The sequence below is a fragment of the Melanostigma gelatinosum genome, assembly GCF_949748355.1.
Source record: "Melanostigma gelatinosum genome assembly, chromosome: 18".
Classification (NCBI taxonomy): domain Eukaryota; kingdom Metazoa; phylum Chordata; class Actinopteri; order Perciformes; family Zoarcidae; genus Melanostigma; species Melanostigma gelatinosum.
This window is the reverse complement of record NC_136651.1, coordinates 22,319,372-22,335,299: the sequence shown is the minus strand read 5'-3', so window position 1 is coordinate 22,335,299 and position 15,928 is coordinate 22,319,372. Positions and strand designations below refer to the sequence as shown.

General features: G+C 43.4%; 1 protein-coding gene across 1 annotated transcript in view; it reads left to right on the top strand.

Moving 5' to 3' along the window:
* Positions 1–15,928, top strand: part of LOC306792207 (stromelysin-3-like) — a 72,261-nt gene that overhangs the window by 52,992 nt on the left and 3,341 nt on the right. Inside the window, exon 6 of the mRNA XM_079289254.1 lies at positions 14,946–15,150. Coding sequence (XP_079145380.1) covers positions 14,946–15,150 — 205 coding nt within the window. The remainder of the gene's footprint in view (positions 1–14,945; positions 15,151–15,928) is intronic.

Sequence of the window (15,928 nt, the reverse complement as noted above, 5' to 3'; positions counted from 1 at the left end):
CTCTGTTGCTGGGCCTCTGTTTCATTCTCTTCGGGCTGCTGGCCTCTCTCTGTTGTCGCAGGATCTTCTTTGTCTATGGGGACTCCTGTCAAAGCTCTTTCCAATGTTCTCACCCTCTCCATCATGTTTCTCATCGCTCGCTCTGTTGAAGTGGAGCTTGTGTCGATGGTGCACCCTTCATCCAGGGACATCTGGAATGCTCCTGAGAGCAGTCCTCCCTTTACTGTTCTCACCGGTGCTTGTATGAATGGATTATTATGGGAGTATGGGGGAGGAACCGGAGGAAGTGCTGGATACAGGCTAGTTGAGGGTGGGGGAGGAACCGGAGGAAGTGCTGGATACAGGCTAGTTGAGGGTGGGGGAGGAACCGGGGCCAGAGATGTTTGGCTCGTTTCCTGTGCAGCCTTTTCCAGACCTACCGGGGCTTGAGTGGTAGGGGTGACGTCCAGGGGGTTGATGTTGAGTGACAGACGGGACCAGGTTTTTTCTTTTCCGGTTGGCATGTCCACCTGCATCCGATCTGTCATGGCCATCCCTAGTGCCATCATTGCCACTCGCTGTTCCTCTTCTCTGTCTTTGCGGGCTTGCTTCAGTGGGTTAGCGAACCCCCATCGCTTGGTTTGATTTGTCATTTGATTTCTCTCTGCAGTCTGTGCTTGAGCCACTCGTTTTGTCAAATCGTTGGTGAAGAGCCGAAGGTTGTTGGCTGATGGAGGTAGTGGACTGGCCGCCTTCCACCATCCCTCATGTGTCTTGTCTCTTTTCCATGCAGTCCTGCCTCCAGTCTCTGTTACTGTTTTTTTCAGTTTTGCACGCAGTACTTCTGAGTAGCCACCAGATGGAGCCACAGCTCCAGCCATGTCTTCTTGTGTTCTTCGTCTTCTTTCTTTTTTCTTTTTTTTTCAAAATTCTTTTTTTTCTTTTTTTTCTCAAATTTCAAATTTCAAATTTCAAATTTCAAATTTCAAAATTTCAATATAAAATGTTTGGATGCAGTACTCCCGAATGTCCACCAGATGGAGCCAAAGCTCCTGTCGAATGTTCTTCTTGCAGTTCCTGAAGTACCCACAGAGGGAGCCAAAACTCCTGTCAAATGTTCTTCTTGCAGTTCCTGAAGTACCAACAGAGGGAGCCAAAGCTTCTCCCAAATTTTCTTCTGCAGTTCCTGTAGTGCTACCAGAGGGAGCCAAAGCTTCTCCCAAATTTTCTTCAGCCCTCTGACCTTGGCCTAGATACTACACTCCCTTAGAGCTGCACCTGGTTTCTTATCTGAAATTTTCACTCCCTTTTCCAGTGTCTCTCTGACTGTCTGAATGTCTGCTCTGTCTTCGCTTCTAAATTTGTTGACGGTCCCTATGGAACACAATTTCCAATAAATCTGTAATCTTTGTAACTACACCAGTAAAACTGACACGTATATTAACCCTCAGCTTTCCTCTTCTATCCTCGTGTTCGTGTGCCTGTGTTGAATGCAAAGTTTGTGTCTCATGCGTGTTCTGCTCCACTGACCGTCAATCACTGGCAAACACACACGAGCCTCTGCACACTCCAACTCCAAATCTCAGCTGTCTCTCACACATGTACGCTTCACGCAATCACTCTCATCCATACCAAATTGAAACCATACACTGCCGTCACTGAAATACGCACAAATCACATATGGATCTGTCCTTATAGCGTATTCACGAGCCCGGTCCCCGAAGGAAATGGATACCTCCCTGAGGCATTACTCAACACTCAATCGACCATACACTGCCGTGATTCCACAAATAATCGCACACAGACCTCGTCAGGGAAGATCTATTGACCTTATTGTTTACAGTATACGCCTTGTGCCAATACGGTCCCGAAGGAAATGGCGATATCTTGTGCTACAATTGAATCGATGTCTTCCCAGAGCACATCTATGCTGCATGCAAAACCATACACTGCCACTTCTGCAATACTGGTACACAAACCATCAATTCAACCTCCTATTTAACCTCATCAATTTATTTTTCTCAATTAAAATTCTCTGGATGGATCTTCGTTTTACAGTGTACAACATGCATGAACGTGGTCCCTTTAGGAAATGGCGCTGTGCAGTCTCCAGACACACTACTTTCACATCAGCGTATTTCAACAACAATTTCTATATACTTGATCCAAACCTCAGTTTGCAACTTCGCATAAATCAACAGTGTGGCCCGGAATTCAGTCTTTCAGACCGTCATTTGTCAGCGAACCGAAGCTTTCGCCACGGCTGTGTAACCTCTGAACAGTCAATCAAAACTTACGCGGTGAACACAATGGCAGCTTATACAATGTTAACAACCATCAATTTCTGTTAGATCCACTCACACACATATTCTATGCTAAAAACCCCCACTGCTGTAATAACAATTCTGTCACAATGCTCCATAGTTTATCTTTAGAAATTTAGTCAATGCAATTCATTACTCAAACTCCAGTACTTCCGATCAATTCAATTTAGTTTTTTTCTATATACAATCTGCAGAATTCATTTAAATAGGCTCTGCTTTACCTTTTGATTCAGCGCGCTGTTTGATCAGTTTCTCAGAGTTGAGCAGAATGGCGCCGGTAGGCCTCCGGCCTTTCCCAGCCTCTGGGGAAAACGCCCTTTTTTCTTTCTGTCGACAGAAGAAAGTCTGTTACTCGATGAAAAAATAGTCTTGGATCGTTATAACCATTCTCTGCTACCATGTTAAGAATGAAGATCGAGTTAACAGACTGAGATCGAGGCGTTTAGCTCAATTCAAGCAATAACATTTATTTGTGACAGAAGTATTATGTCCAGCAGTTAAACGTGCACGGACCCTAGCAAAAGCAAAGAGTGCAAAAGTGAAACCTAAAAGTGCTTATACAGAGTAAGCAGGCGTGTCCATCTGGTTCTCCTTGTGGAGCCATTGGTCAAAATCAAAGCAGAGGCGGATTTGTTTCTAGCATTCAAATAGCCTGATGGAGCACTGGGCAACTTCGCCCACACTGGCTCACGTCCGGAACCTGCCTTCTCTGGAACGTCAGTGTGTGTGAGATGTTGGGGTACAGCATATTGTTAACACTTAAGGTGCAGAAAAGGAAAGGGTGCAGTTCTAAACTATTTCGAAGTCTCTGTGTGAATAGATAAAAAGAGCTCTTCTCCTACTCTAAGATGGCAGTTTCTGCCCTAATCTGGTGGTTTAAGCAAGCGTTACTTTCAGGGCCACTGTATCTGTTCCTATTGTACGAACGGGTGACGGAATGCCCCATTCGGCGTTTTTGACCTACTTACAGTGACCTCACAACTCCGCAATATAAGCTTTACAAGTATAGCGCATATTATTTAACAGTAAATGAATATATTTTATTTACACAGTGGTGATCGTTGTAGTATGTAGTTGGACCATATTTCAATGGGATTTGCAACACTAAAATGTTTCATCCTCCACATTGTGCTGATAATAGTATATCCCCAACATTTAATCGTCTTCAAATAGTCGGTGAAAAAACTTTTGAGACGTCTTAAGCGTCACCGTATTTTAAACGTCTTTTGAACCTTCAAAATGCTCACAGTAAAATATGTAGCAATTAAATACTTAGTCATAGTAATACATCAACAGTTTCCACTTACAGGACAAAGAAGACCATGTGACACAGGCAAAAATGTATTCATATTTATTAAGCAACAATATCAATACTTACAACTACGAAATAGAAAATACTCGATTGTTGAACAAAATTTCCCATTACTTCTTTAAATGTCATTGTCAAAGCCACCAAGGAGCCGGTTTCAGGTGGAAATCTGTAACCAAAACAAGGAACACTTTTGGAACAGTTTTGAACGTCTTCACCGGTGCCCATCGTCGTTTTTCAGCAGAAAGATGCTCACTTGGATATTACACAGTATAATACTTTATATTATTTGCATTTTACTCTATGCCAAGCAACAATGTTTTGACCCTCTTCATATTTGTACTTAACTTTTGTTTTACTTGCTTCCTGCCCATTCAAACAGTGTAGCTACAGCCCCTCTTGCTTTCTGTCGTGTATTTTACGTGAAATGGCCTAAAAACTCAATTGTATAACAGCAACAGCCCAAAAACACAGTTGCCAACATTAACTTACACACAAGTTTATGTTTACTGTGGGTCCATGCGGCAGAACGCTATAGGCTAACATGCTAACACTACAAGCTAGCAGCCTCGCCTTCATCGTGAGCACCATAAAATGATACTAATGGTGCTAATTTAGGTTTGCATTGTTGGAATAAAGTAGTTCAAGTACTTACAAAGTATGTAGTTAGTGTGAAGCCTCACATTTATTCTGTCAGCTCATTCACTTCGCTCTGCAAATCCGGTGGCGAGTATCCAGCACAGTGCAACTTTAAAAGTTGTTACTAATATCGTCTCTCTTTCAACCTGCAACGAAACAAACAATCAATATTTTAAAACGAATAGGTCATAGACAATGTTCCCTCTAATTTTTCATGTGTCTGGGCATACACACAAGCTCCCTGAGCACACTGAGGACCACTGTGAGCAACATCAGATGTGCACGCTGTGGCCACACACCAGTATCACACCTGTTCAAAACCTTGGATCATAGCAAGTTACATGGCTTATTAAAATAATCAAATTACAGCAGCAATTTTCACTAGTTTACTTTTAATATAAGTGATTTGACAAACTTTAAAGGAAAAAGACAAAAATCTTGTTGTTCATGAGATGTGTAGTATGTTTTATGTGAGAGTCCTGCTTGGCCATGGGAAGAGTCCTGCTTTGGCCATGGGAAGAGTCCTGCTTTGGCCATGGGAAGAGTCCTGCTTGGCCATGGGAAGAGTCCTGCTTTGGCCATGGGAAGAGTCCTGCTTGGCCATGGGAAGAGTCTTGCTTTGGCCTGTGTGAGGTCCTGTTGTGGCCTGTGTGAGGGTCCTGTTCTGGAAGAAATGATACATATACACCTTTCAGACATAACATTTTGTTCACATTAAAACATTCACATTTTGCACAATGACGTGTGCTGTAGCTTGTGATACAGTGTAAATTCCTGTAACTCTGTCTGTAAAATATGTAATTACTCAGTTTTTTATTATCATTTCTACTACCCATAAATTATCTAGTAGTAACATAATTTAATGATTAATATCCATAAGTAAAAAATCTTAATAAATGTCACTAGAATATGCACAAATCTGACTTAAATTTTACCTTATTTTTCACGTCTGTCCTTCTCACTTCTCCAATGGTTGTACACTTTGTCCAGGTTGATGGCTTCGTCTGCTTCTTGCTTTGACTTTATGTCGCTGCCCGTTCGTTTCGCCATGATAAGGGGGGATAAGGGGCATTTGCGTCTCGTAACTCCGCCGCACTGTTGTTAGCTAGCTAACCTGCACGGCGCGAATGGGCAGGGCAATAGTGTCAATGCTATGATTGGCTGCGTAGCGTAAGTGAACCGAATCGTATCATTGGCTGGACACCTGTCACTCACTGAGTTACGTTGCAAAATAGTACAGAAAACAAAATTATTATTATTATTATTATTATTATTGGTTTAATTGATTAGATAAGATTAGGACTAATATTAGATATTAATTAATACGTTTATGTTGAATTTTATTTTATGCGCTGCATAGATTTTCTTGTGCGCTGAGAATGTGCGAGCAGTGCGCGATTGCTCAAGCGCGCAGCTTAGAGGGAACATTGGTCATAGACGTTCAGACCGAATATCAACCAGTTTTCAACAAGAAATCCCGGTTGGTGCTCACTGAATGAAAATGCCATTGCTCTTTTGAAAGGGTGTACTTGCATTATTACACCTTTATTTATTTATTTATTTTTATATATATATATATATATATATATATATATATATATATATATATATATATATATATATATATATATATATATATATATATATATATATATATATATATATATATATATATATATATATATATATATATATATATATATATATATATTCAATTCAATTCAATTTATTTTTATATAGCCCAAAATCACAAATTACAAATTTGCCTCAGAGGGCTTTACAATAGGTACACATTTGACATCCTCTTGTCCCGGGACCCTCACATCGGAACAGGAATAACTCCCCCAAAAAAAAACCTTTAATGGGGAGGAAAGAAGAAGAAACCTGTGGGAGAGCAATAGAGGAGAGATCCCTCTCCCAGGATGGACAGAAGTGCAATGATGTCATGTTTAGAACAGGATAGTGAATTACAACACATTCAATGTAATTACAGCACATTCAATGTATGACACAACCACGACAGGAGGCAAGACCTGGTCCAGGTTTAACCCGGATACACAGGGACCTGTGAGGCGAGAAAGCACAGAGACTCTGGTGAAGAAGCAGGTCAATAATGTGCAATAATTGTATCGGTAATATGAAATAGGAATGTGAGTAATAATAAAAGTGATATTAGCAGTTGGAGTCAGCAGGGCCATGGTAGGAGGAAGGACAAGGGTCCAGATGAAACATGCTCCATGGAAACCTGTGAGGAGAGGAAGCACAAGGACTCCGGGGAAGAGACAGAATCAGTACTGTGCATTAATGGTATCGGTAATAGGATTAATAATGTTAATAATGAAGATCGTAGTCTGTATCAGCAGGGCCATGGCTGGTTGAAGAACCAGTGTCCAGATAAAACTGCGGTCATGGGAACCTGTGAGGCGAGAAAGCACAAATACTCCGGGGAAGAAGTAAAGTTAGTAATGAGCATTAATGGGACATCAATGCATACAGACGGAGGTGAAGAAGAGGAGGAGAGAGGTGCTCAGTGTAGGAAGTCCCCCTGTAGTTTTGCCTATACTAGTTTGTCCATGGGCCGGCCCAAGGCAAGCCAGAGCCATCCCTAACTATAAGCACTATCAAAGAGGAAAGTCTTAAGTCTACTCTTAATGTGGTGAGTGTGTCTGCCCCCCGGACTGAAACGGGAAGCTGGTTCCACAGAAGAGGAGCTTGATAACTGAAGGCTCTGGCTCCCATCCTACTTTCAAGACTCTAGGAACCACAAGTAACCCTGAATTAATGGATCGCAGCTCTCTAGTAGGGCAGTATGGTACTATAAGCTCTTTAAGATATGATGGAGCCTGACCAATTCGGGCTTTGTAGGTAAGTAAAAGGATTTTAAATTATATTCTAGATTTTACAGGGAGCCAGTGCAGAGAAGCTAATACAGGAGTAATATGATCTCTCCTCTTAGTTCTTGTTAGTACACGAGCTGCAGCATTCTGGATCAACTGGAGAGATTTAAGAGACTTATTAGAGCAGCCTGAAAATAAGGAATTGCAGTAATCTAGTCTAGAGGTAACGAATGCATGAACTAATTTCTATGCATCGCTTTGAGACAGGATGTGCCTGATTTTTGAAATGTTACATGGAGAAAAAAGGCAGTCCTAGAAATAAGTTTTATCTGAGAGTTGAAAGACAAATCCTGATCAAAGATAACTCCAAGATTCTTGACGGTGCTGCTGGATGCCAGCGCAATGCCATCTAGAGAAACTATATCATTAGATAACTGATTTCGGAGGTGTTCTGGGCCTAACTTCAGTTTTGTCTGAGTTTAACATCAGGAAGTTGCAGGTCATCCAGGTTTTTATGTCCTTAAGACACACTTGCAGTTTAGCGAGCTGGTTGGTTTCATCTGGTTTGATCGATATATATAATTGAGTGTCATCTGCATAACAATGAAAGTTTATAGAGTGTTTTCTGATAATATTGCCTAAAGGAAGCATATATAAGGTGAACAAGATTGGTCCAAGCACAGAACCTTGTGGAACTCCATAACTGACGTTGGTCTTCATCGAGGCTTCATCGTTTACATAAACAAACTGAGATCGATCCGATAAATAGGATCCAAACCAGTTCAGTGCGGTTCCTTTGATGCCAATATAATGTTCCAGTCTCTGCAACAGGATGTAGTGGTCTATAGTGTCGAACACAGCACTAAGGTCTAACAGGACAAGAACAGAGACGAGTCCTTTGTCTGATGCGATTAGAAGGTCATTAGTTATTTTTACCAGAGCTGTTTCTGTGCTATGATGCTTTCTAAATCCTGACTGAAAATCCTCAAATAAACTATTGTGACACAGAAAGTCACACAACTGATTTGCAACTGCTTTCTCAAGGATCTTAGAGAGGAAGGGAAGTTAGAGATCGGTCTATAGTTGGCCAACACCTCTGGATCGAGAGTGGGCTTCTTAAGAAAGAGGTTTAATCACAGCTACTTTGAAGGACTGTGGTACATGACCTGTTACTAAAGACAGGTTGATCATATCTAATAAAGTTGTGCTAATTAATGGTAGCACTTCTTTAAGCAGCCTAGTCGGTATTGGGTCTAAGAGACAGGTGGAAGGTTTAGACGTAAAAATTGTTGAAGTCAGTTTGTCAAGGTCAATGGGCGCAAAGCCAGCCAAACATACATCAGGGCCTACAGCTGTTTCTAAGGTTACTCTATTTGTGGAAAGATCGGTCGAGGGCAGGAGATTATTAATGTTCTCTCTAATAATTATAATCTTATCATTAAAGAAGTTCATGAAGTCATTGCTGCTGAGGTCTATAGGGATACTCGGCACAACAGAGCTGTGACTCTCTGTCAGCCTGGCTACAGTGCTGAAGAGGAACCTGGGGTTGTTCTTATTTTTCTCTATTAACGATGAGTAATAAGGTGCTCTGGCATTACGGAGGGCCTTCTTATACGTCTTAAGACTGTCTCGCCAGAGTAACCGAGATTCTTCGAAGTTAGTGGAACGCCATGTTCTTTCAAGTTTTTGCGATGTTTGCTTTAATTTGCGCGTTTCAGGGTTATACCATGGAGCGAACCTCCTTTGTTTTACTAACTTCTTTTTTAAAGGAGCAATAGAGTCTAGTGTCCTCAGTGAGTTTGTAGCACTGTCGACAAGATGATCAATCTGGGTAGGACTAAAGTTAGCACAGGAGTTATATTGAAGCATGGTATTGAGTTAAATACAGATGGAATCGCTTCTTTAAATTGAGCTACGGCACCATTAGATAGACATCTAGTGCAGTAACTCTTGCTTAACGGTGTACACTCCGTTAGTAGGAATTCAAAGGTTATTAGATAATGGTCCGATAGAAGAGGGTTCTGTGGATAGACTATTAAGTATTCTATGTGAATGCCATAAGTCAGAACCAGGTCGAGAGTGTGGTTAAAACAGTGAGTGGGTTTCTGTACATTCTGACAGAAACCAATCTAATAATGAGATAAATGCAATACTGAGGCTATTGTTCTCTGATATTAGCTAATTTACTAGTACAGCTTTAGATGACAAAGATCTGATATTTAAGAGTACACATTTAATTGTTGGAATGCTGTTAAGCATTCCAACTATTGTTCTTCGAATCTTGATTCAACTTCTATTTCTTCCGTCGCACCTCTTTTTCTCCTTCATTTTTTAAGCTACAGAAACTATTCAACTGTCAAAATGTTCAGCTCTTTCACCAGAGGGGTGCTATGACTTTTCATATTTCTAACCTTTAAACTTTTTGAATTATTAAGCTTTTTATTTTCAATGGGATCTCTATGGAGAATATTTTCAAATGGCACACAGGCACACAGGTGTTCGCGATTGAGCCAATTAGTGATGTTGATAAACACACAGACTCACAGACACAAGTGCACAAACACTCCTCTCCCTCTCTCTCTGTGTGTCTCTCTCTCATACAGTCATTCAGGTCTTAGGGATCTTTAGAGGTCTTTCCCCCCTCCTCCACCCCCACACACACACACCATTTTAAAAATAAAAGCCCCACAGAATGAATCCTAACTGAAATGCTTGTGATGAGCCTGTCATTTAATAACCGGTTTGTGTTTATCTAACATTATGATTCTGTCTCCTCTCCCCTTCTCCCCCACACCCCACACCCCATTTCAAAATAAAAGCCCCAGAGAGTGAATTCTAACTGAACTGCTTGTGATGAAGCCTGTCATTTAATAACCTCTGTTTATGTGTGTCAAACATTATGATTCTGTCTCCTCTCCCCCACCCAGCCCCACCCTTTCAAAATAAAAGCCCCATGGATTAACTGTATTTAAACAAGCTCAAAATTAGGCTTTTTTGTTAAAAAAAAGAATGCTCTAACTACTGCTGCTGCTAATATAGTATTACTACTACTGCTACTACTACTTCTACTATAACTTTTGCTGTTGCTACTACTACTGCTACCATCAATATTATTACTACCACTACTGCTATTACTACCACTACTACTATTACTTATATGACAACTGCTACTACTACTACTGCTATTCATGCTACTAAAAGTAGTAATACTACTACAGCTATTAGTACGACTGCTACTAGTACTACTACTGCTGCTACATCTTCTACTGCCATTACTATTACTACTACTACTACTACTAGTGTGATATTAAATACTACAACCAATACTACAGCTATTACTATGACTACTGATACTACGTCTTCTACTACTTCTTCTAATTACTAATACTTCTACTACTAATAATACTTCTACTACAACTACAACTTCTACTACAAATATCACTCCTACTACTACTAGTAGTTATTCTAATGCTACTAATACTTCTACTAATAATACTTCTACTACAACTTATACTCCTACAAATATCACCATATTTTTTTAAGCCACAAAAACTGTTCAAAGATCAAAATGTTCAGCTCTTTCAGGAGAGGTGTGATATGACTTTTCATATTTGTAATCTTTCAACTTTTTGAATTATTAAGCTTTTTGCAATTTGTTTTTGAATTGGATATCTATTTTCAGCAATGTTTTTGCGATTAAAGTTCAAAGTTCAAAGTTCAAAGTTTCCACATGTGTTATGCATACAGAAAATTTGAAATGCCGTTTCTTGCAGTCCCACAGTGTAATATAGACATGAACATATAACATATAATAGAATAAAATAGAATAAAATAGAAAAAAAAGTTAAGAACTTATGTTCTTAACTTTCTTTTCTATTTTAGATAAAGGATTAACAAGTAGCAGCAGAGAATAAAAAGTGACTGGTGCTGGATGAGGGAAGGGTGTGTGAGGGGGGTTTATGTTCGTAGCAGCAGAGAATAAAAAAAAAAGAAAAAAAAAGTGACTGGTGCTGGATGAGGGAAGGGGTGTGAGGGGGAGTAGATGTCCTGGTATGTTCCATTTGAGGCAGTGGGGAAAGGTGGGTGAGGGGGAGGGTAGAGAGGTCAGGGGAGAGATGGCAGAGATGGCAGGGGGGGAGAGAGGGGGAGCGAGAGGAGAGAGGGAGGGAGAGAGTTCAGCATCCTGACCGCCTGGTGGAAGAAGCTGTTCCTCAGCCGGGTAGAGCTCGAACGGAGACTGCGGAACCTTCTCCCTGAAGGCAGGAGGCTGAAGAGGCAGTTGGAGGGGTGGGTGGGGTCACCCGCAATGCCGAGTGCTTTGCGGGTGAGGCGGGTGTTGTAAATGTCCTGTAGTGTAGGGAGTGAGACTCCGATGATCCTCTGGGCAGAGTTCACAATGCGCTGCAGGCTCTTGCGGTTGGAGGCGGTGCAGCTTCCGAACCACATCGTGATGCAGCTGCTGAGGATGCTCTCAGTGGCGCCTCGGTAGAATGAGAGCATGATGGGGGGGGGGGCTCCTGCTCGCTTGAGCTTCCTGATGAAGTACAGGCGTTGCTGGGCCTTCTTTGCCAGTGCAGTGGTGTTGCTGTTCCAGGTGAGGTCATCTGTGATTGTCACACCCAGGAATTTGGTGCTGCTCACCTGCTCCACAGCAGCACCATTGATGGTCAGAGGGAGGGGGGTGTGGGAGTGGGTTCTCCTGAAGTCAACAACAATCTCCTTTGTTTTCCCCACATTGAGGAAGAGATTGTTATTTTGGCACCAACGGACCAGCTGGTTCACTTCCTTCCTGTAGTTAGTCTCATCGTTTTGGCTGATGAGACCTACCACGGTAGTGTCGTCAGCGAACTTCACGATGTGGTTGGAGCTGTAGTTGGGTTTACAGTCATGGGTCAGCAGGGTGAAGAGAAGGGGGCTGAGCACACAACCTTGGGGGGCCCCCGTACTCAGTGTTAGTATGTTCGAAGTGTTGTTGTTGACCTGAACAGCTTGTGGTCTCTCTGTGAGGAAGTCCAACAACCAGTTGCAGAGAGAGGGGCTGAGGCCCAGGTCTGTAAGTTTACACACAAGCTGCTGGGGGATGATTGTATTGAATGCTGAGCTGAAATCTATGAACAGCATTCTGACGTAGGAGTTCTTAGTGTCCAGGTGTGTGAGGGCTGGGTGTAGAGCGGAGGTGATTGCATCCTCTGTGGACCGTTTGGTTCGGTAAGCAAACTGAAACGGGTCCAGGGAGGGAGGAAGGGTGGATTTGATCTGCTTCATGACCAGCCTTTCGAAGCACTTCATGATGGTAGAAGTCAATGCGACGGGGCGGTAGTCGTTGAAGCAGACTGGAGATGACTTCTTCGGCACAGGAATGATGGTGGTTTCCTTGAAGCACGTGGGAACAACAGCCTGGCTCAGGGAGGTGTTAAAGATGTCGGTGAGGACATCCGTGAGCTCCTCTGCGCAGTCCCTCAGCACACGACCAGGAATGTTGTCAGGTCCCGCAGCTTTGCGGGTATTAATCCTCAGCAGTGTGCTCCTCACACTGGCTGGGGACAGGCACAGAGCCTGGTCGTCGGTGGGGGGGGTGGTTTTCTGCGCAGGTGTGTTGTTCTGTGCTTCGAAGCGTGCAAAGAAGCCATTGAGGTTGTTAAGCAGGGAGGTGTGACTGTCACAGGTCTGTGGCGGTAGTTTGTAGTCCGTTATGGTCCTAATGCCCTGCCACAGGCTCAGTGAGTCCCTGCTGTCTTTGAAATGTCCTGTGATTTTCCTGGTGTACAGTCGTTTAGCTTTCCTGATGCCACGGCACAGGTCAGCCCTGGCTGCTCTCAGCCCAGCTGGGTCTCCAGCTCTGAAGGCGGTGTCGCGAGCCTTGAGCAGTGTGCGGACCTCCCCTGTCAGCCATGGCTTCTGGTTGGCTCGGATGGTGATGGCTCTGGTGGTAGTTACATCATCAATGCACTTGGTGATGTAACCTGTGACTGTCTCTGTGTATTCTTGAATGTTAATGTAATGGTTGTAGGTGGCTGCCTGCTTGAACATGTCCCAGTCTGTAGTACCAAAGCAGTCCTGAAGTGCAGCAGTACTGTCCTCTGGCCACACCCGTACCTGTTTTGAAACCGGTTTGGTAACCTTTACCCTTGCTCTGTAGGCCGGTTTCAGCAAGACAGTGAGGTGGTCGGAGAGGCCAATGTGGGGGAGGGGGGACGCCTTGTACGCTCCCTTGATCGATGTGGAGACTAGGTCTAATTTGTTGTTTTCCCTGGTTGGAAAATCAACATGCTGGTATATTTTAGGCAGAACAGTTTTTAGGTTAGCATGGTTGAAGTCTCCAGCAGCGATGAGAAGGCCGTCTGGGTGTGCTGTCTGTTGCTCACTGATGGCTCTGTAAAGTTCACTGAGTGCCTCCTCTCTGTCCTTGTTGTTGGGGCTCGGAGGTATATAAACAGCCACCAGTAGAATGGCTGAAAACTCCCTCGGCAGGTAAAAAGGACGGCACTTTAAAACCATAAACTCCACCAGCGGGGAACAGTGTTGGTTAACAACAATAGTGTCTCGACACCAAGCATCACTGATGTAAACACACACACCGCCGCCGCGGGACTTACCCACGCTAACTATGTCTCTGTCTGCTCGGTAGCATGTTAGCTTGTCCAGTTGAATAGCGGAGTCCGGGATGTTGTGGTGGAGCCATGTTTCCGTGAACACGTAAACACAGCAGTCCCTCACCTCACGCTTGGTTCATAATTTCAGTTTTCAGCATTCCAACGCATTTTCAGCAGGAAATGCTTTTTCTAGTTATCCTATTTTGTTGTACTGTTGCGGTAGTTTTAACTTGGATTAAGTTATTTTGTTTAACTCCTCGATCGTTTATTTTTTATTTAATTAATTTAAGTGGCCCCCCGGCTGCTCGGGGGCTGCAGGGAGACGGCTAGCGGGAGCCACGTCTGTTTGGGCCGCATCGGCTACGCCCGCAGTCACCAGCGTCTTAGCCTCCATGGTGCGGAGCCGTACTTCTATCTCGCTAAGCCTTTGCATCTAACCGTTGAGTTAACGTTACCTCCGTCTGCGCCAACGAGTAGGGGTGAAGGGTAGAGGAAGCCCGGGAGGGAGTATTCTCCGTCAGGACTGCAAAATGGTTGGAGGGGGTTAACGGAAACTCCCCAGCTGGTTTTCTCGGGAGGCCGCGGCGGTCCACCTCCGTCCAGGATGGCGGTTTCGGAGTGGAGCTATGGGTCAGGTCTATAGCAGGTCCTCTCAGCTCGTGGTCGGAGGACCGACTACACTCCCCGTCCGCAGGGCCGGGTAGGGAATAGTGGCCGCAGTATCCGAGACCAGTTGAGATTGCATAGAGATATGCTTTGCCTGGGCCGCTGCTACGGATACGAATCCGTCGATCAGCTGTTCCCTTTTCCGGACTTCAGACTCCAGGCGGTGAAAATCGTCCCTTAACTGTGAGTATGCAAGTTTGCAGTCTCCACACAGACCTGGCCAAGTGGCCATGTTGGAAGTTCCTGCTTCCGGTTTATCTGAAATGAGAGGGAAAAGGTGATAGCTCTGCTCAGAAGTTCTCACAAAAACAAACAAACAAATGTATGTAGGTAGGCGAGTGAAAGGCGTGGAGGTGTGTGTGATCCGATGGCCTCCACGCTGTCTCAGCTGCAGTTCACACCACACTACAGGCTGCTGCTCTGTCGCTGCTGCTCTGTGCTCTGTCGCTGCTGGTCTCTAATATATATGAATGACAATGTCCAACACAATTAGTTGACAGGACAGGCCTAATGGTTTCAAGATTTTACCAGTCTTGTATTGAATACACATATTTGTCCACAGACAAATCTTTCTGCTCTGTTTGTTGTTGTGCCCCAGCTGGACGCCTGCAGAACAAACTTTGATGCTGTATCCATGATCAGGGGAGAGCTGTTCTTCTTTAAGTCTCGGTATGTTTGGCGTATCCGTGATGGGCAGCTACAAGCTGGCTATCCAGCCTTGGCTTCACGCCACTGGAGAGGCATTCCTGACCACATCGATGCTGCGTATGAAGACAAGTCTGGCAACATCTGGTTCTTCCAAGGTTCGTCATACAGAAGCCAACTTGAAAAGACGAAATTTTCTGAAGACAATGTTGTGATCACTGCTGAAAACTTGCGCTTTAAACATTTAAAATTTAAAATGCCATAACAGTTGGGAGTCATAGCTCGAATTAGATTTGAAACAATAGGCTACCAAAAGAAGGTGAAATGGCACTCAAAATGGGAGTGCTGAAAGACCTTTCATTTTAAGTCAAAGTGTAAGTGCTGGATAAAGTTGTATTTTTTGTTAATCAAAAGTATGGTAAATAATTCAGCTGAAAGTGTCAGTTGAAATTTCCGAAAACATTAGGAGTAAAATGTAACACTTAAAGTTGTGTGTCTCTAAAGAGCTGAACACAAAGGTGATAATCTGGGACCTGAACAGGATTGAAGTAGGGCTGGGCGGTATGACCAAGAATGCATATCGCGGTATTTTGTAAGATTCTGGCGGTTTCACGGTATATCACGGTATTTCTTTTTCCGTGTTAAAGCATTCATTAATTGACGCCGAAAAGAACCGGCGGCCAAACGGCCAGCGAGCGGTGAACAGCTGTTTGTGTGGCATGTCTTCCGTTCCGTCACTTCTTGTTTCCTTCACCTACATTCCCCTGGGTCCTAAGCCCCTCCATGTACAGCTTCTTATCACTCTATGTACCAACGTACATTTATAACAAATACCACACATATTACAGGAATCAGCATTATTATGTGTCTGACAAATTGTTTGTGTCACAAACTGTTGTGTCGTGGTGTTTTGCTCTGTTAAATAGCGTGAGTTGT